This window comes from Myxocyprinus asiaticus, chromosome 13 (genome assembly GCF_019703515.2).
Source record: "Myxocyprinus asiaticus isolate MX2 ecotype Aquarium Trade chromosome 13, UBuf_Myxa_2, whole genome shotgun sequence".
Taxonomy (NCBI): domain Eukaryota; kingdom Metazoa; phylum Chordata; class Actinopteri; order Cypriniformes; family Catostomidae; genus Myxocyprinus; species Myxocyprinus asiaticus.
Genome location: NC_059356.1, coordinates 9329232 through 9332864, shown reverse-complemented (window position 1 = coordinate 9332864; position 3633 = coordinate 9329232). Strand labels below are relative to the sequence as shown.

Here is a 3633-nt window from a genome sequence, read left to right as displayed (position 1 = left end):
CTGTTTTAGTAATTATGTAATATTATAAGGAGGAATTTAGAATGACCTCATGTAAAGTAGTGTGGAAAGAGGGAGGGGTCGAGACAGACCGGCTAACCTGAAAGGAGGATTGCATGGGCATGAGAGAGGTGAATGAGTGTGAGGGTTTTTTGTGATGTGTGTATCATGATATCAGATGGGAGGGACATGACGAGAAGGTAGACATTTATTACTTAATTTGCCTTTTACAAGGGCGTTGCAGATGTCTGAGGGCTGGTCCTAAAGAATACACTCACACACACAAGTCAAACGGATATAAATAGTACAGGTTAATTAGTTAGGTAAGTAATTTGAGCCAGGGCCTGGCAGTTAGAATTTGATCCACAGACAGGTAACTCAAGAATTAGCCATTGTCACCGTGTTCAGACCGATATAAATCGCACCTGGACAGACACGCACTCACCACTCAGCCTTACTTCTTTTGACTCACCTGCTGGGAGAAAACTTCACTGAGGTATGAGCTGGCACTGTCTGACCGAATGCAATTTTATTAATCAATGAAATTTTGTTCAATCTTTTTTTGTGTGTTAGATGCCATATTGCAATATACCTATTCAGGGAATTGTATTAAAACTACATGTATGTGTAAGATTTTGAAATGAAAATTGCAGTAAAACGGCACACATTTTTAAAATGTAAATAACATTAAAATTAAATGTATGCAAAGAATGTAAAGAAACTGCATTGAAACTAAGTGCATGTGGAAGTTTTTTTTTTTTTTTTTGAAGAAATTTGCAATAAAACTTATTTTTTTAAATAATGAAAATTGCATTAAAAACACATGCAACTTTCATTTTTATAATGAAAATTCAGTTGAAACTGCATACACATGCAAATTTTTAATGAAAATTGTATTAAAACGGCAGACACGCGTAGGATTTTAAAATTGAAAATTGCATTTAAGTTGCATGCACACAAGTTTTAAAGGAAATTGAGTTGAAATTGCATGCACATGCAAGTTTTTAATGAAAATTGCATTCCAACTGCATGCATGTGTGAGATTTTGAAATGAAAACTGCTTTGAAACTGCATGCATGTGCATTTTAAAGATAGAAAATTGCAGTAACATTAAATGCATGTGTAATTTCTTAAAGAGATTTGCATTAATACTTTTTTATATGAAAACTGCATTAAAACCCATCCACATTAGCATTTTTTATCATGAAAATTGCATTAAAATGGCATGCATATGCAAGTTTTAAAGGAAAATTCCATAAAAATGCATGCACATGCAAATTACATGCAGACTTTGGTAGAGATACTGATATTTAAAAAGACAATATGATATGATACCTATATTTTACATGATGTAAATGCCGGCACCAATCATAAAAACTTTAGTTTCAGCTGTAGACTTACAGAAGTTCATCAGAGCATCCCTGCTGTACTTGTGATATTCTGTATATTCACCTGATGGGTAGATTTTTTGCATAGCAAGAAAAGATTATACCATAAGCCAGGGAAACCATTTGTGGCAGATTATTTTAATCTAGACTAGATTTATTTGAATCTAGCCAAGTTTGATTTGTGTATGCAAATGAATTGTGCGTCGGTGGCTTTGTCTGGAGAGATAATCCAGCTGCTTGTTAAAAAATGAGTTAGTTATTTAAAACTATTCTTTTTCAGGACCATGTCACTCTCATCTATCCTTTCCGCTGATGCCATCGACAGTGCGCTCAAGGACTGTCAAGGTAGTCTTCCTGTATCAGCTTGTTTGTACCTCATCAGCACATTAGCAACTCAATTTGTAAATGCATTATATTTTAATGGATGGCTAACTTTAAACATCAAAGAGAAGCTAAAGGGATGGTTATCCCAAAAATGAATATTCTGTTACCATTTACTCACCCTCATGTTGTTCCAAACCCGCATGCCTTTTTTTTCTTCTGTGGAACACTAAAGGAGACGTTTCAATTTGATTCCCACTGTTTACTCAATACAGAATATTCCACTGTCTTCTCACCCCAACAGCACCAGACTCCTTCAGTCCCAAGAAATTCTTCCAGCTGTGTGGTATGACAAAGAAAAGCCCTCAGGATGTAAAAAATATCTTTAACATCCTAGACAACGATGCCAGTGGATTCATTGAGGAGGACGAACTCAAGTAGGAACTTTTACAAGAATTTTCATGCATATTCAAACAACAAAGAATACTAGATATTTTCAAAACAGACAGCCTAACTTTTCTGATAATGCACAACAGGAAGTCTTAAAGAGATAGTTCACCCAAAAATGAAGATGATAGACAGAATGTTAGTCTCGAACTGAAAAAAGTAAATATATGTTAACCTAAAAATGTGCTACTAAAGTCTTTATCTGAATACATCTTGTCTCTGGGTACCAATATTTCCAGACAAGAGGATTATAACAAATACATTTTTAAAGCTGGCTTTCTGATTGGGTTGTTCCAGGTTTTTCTTGCAGCGGTTCTCACCTGGTGCTCGTGTACTGACTGATAAAGAGACGAAGGCTTTCCTGGCAGCAGCTGATGATGACAGTGATGGCAAGATTGGAGTAGATGGTAATTATGGTGATATTTCCACCATTCATAATTAACTCTAGGTAGAGTCTGCCTTTACATGTTTCGTGATTGTTTCCATGTCAATTGTGATTATGTTTCTCAAAAAACCTTTTGATCTAAAAAGCTGAATTGATTTTTGTAGACAAATGTGTGTGTATAAGCAAAAGAAAAGTCAAACTTTGAACTGGTGGTGGCTCTAGAGGGTTGGTCTGGGAGACTCCAAATTTGGTCCGAAGACTATGGTCACCCACCCCAATAAGTGTACCAAATTTCACAACTTTCCTCCAAACTGTTCTAGGGACTGCCATAGACTGATTAATAAGAAGAAGAATAAGAAAACTAACTGATACAGTAGAGGCTCTGCCCCTTCAGGGCATAGCCCCTCATAAAGAATGAGTAGATGTGTCCAAATTTTGGACTACTAGTGTAGCTGTCACCCCACATCTTTGCAAATTATATCAAAACCAAGCAAAGTGACATGGTAATGTACTCCCATTGCTACAGTTTGAATCATTTTAATCATCATATCTAGAAGTCAAATGCTATATGTTATTGTTTATCAATTTTAATGACGTTGAATTTTTTGTGCAGATTTGTGAATGAACTGCAGCCCACATTAATGTATTTGTTTTCTGATCTCTTGCAGAATTCCAGGCGATGGTTCTGTCCTGAATGATACGCCTTTCAGATCTCTCCCCTCTCTTGTCCTCGGATTTCATTTCAATTCAGCTGACTTACCACTTGATACACAGGTCATTTTCCTCTATGGGACCCCCTGGTCAATAGAGTCCACACACACTCACACACACACACACACACACACACACACACACACACACACACACACACACACACACACACACATAGCCTACACACTCCACAGTTTTTATTTGATTTTAGAATACACATGCAGAGGGATGAAATGGGATTGACCAAATGTAAAACTAACTGTTAATTATTGAAGTGAATAAATAAATGGCTCAAAATATTTCAAATGTTGTCTGTGGTATTTTTATTACTGTAACGAAACATGGAAGAGGTGAACAAAGGACCTGAAAATGGAATTTTGTGCA

The 3633-nt window shown here is 36.1% G+C and overlaps 1 protein-coding gene across 1 annotated transcript; it reads left to right on the top strand.

The window, feature by feature from the left end:
- The first annotated feature begins 238 nt into the window (after nucleotides 1-238).
- Nucleotides 239-3422, top strand: pvalb8 (parvalbumin 8). The gene is made up of 5 exons (XM_051715162.1): nucleotides 239-493; nucleotides 1666-1730; nucleotides 2011-2143; nucleotides 2451-2560; nucleotides 3207-3422. The coding sequence occupies exons 2-5, from the start codon at nucleotides 1670-1672 to the stop codon at nucleotides 3230-3232; spliced, it is 330 nt and encodes a 109-aa protein (XP_051571122.1). The 5' UTR covers nucleotides 239-493; nucleotides 1666-1669; the 3' UTR covers nucleotides 3233-3422.
- Nucleotides 3423-3633: the final 211 nt, after the last annotated feature.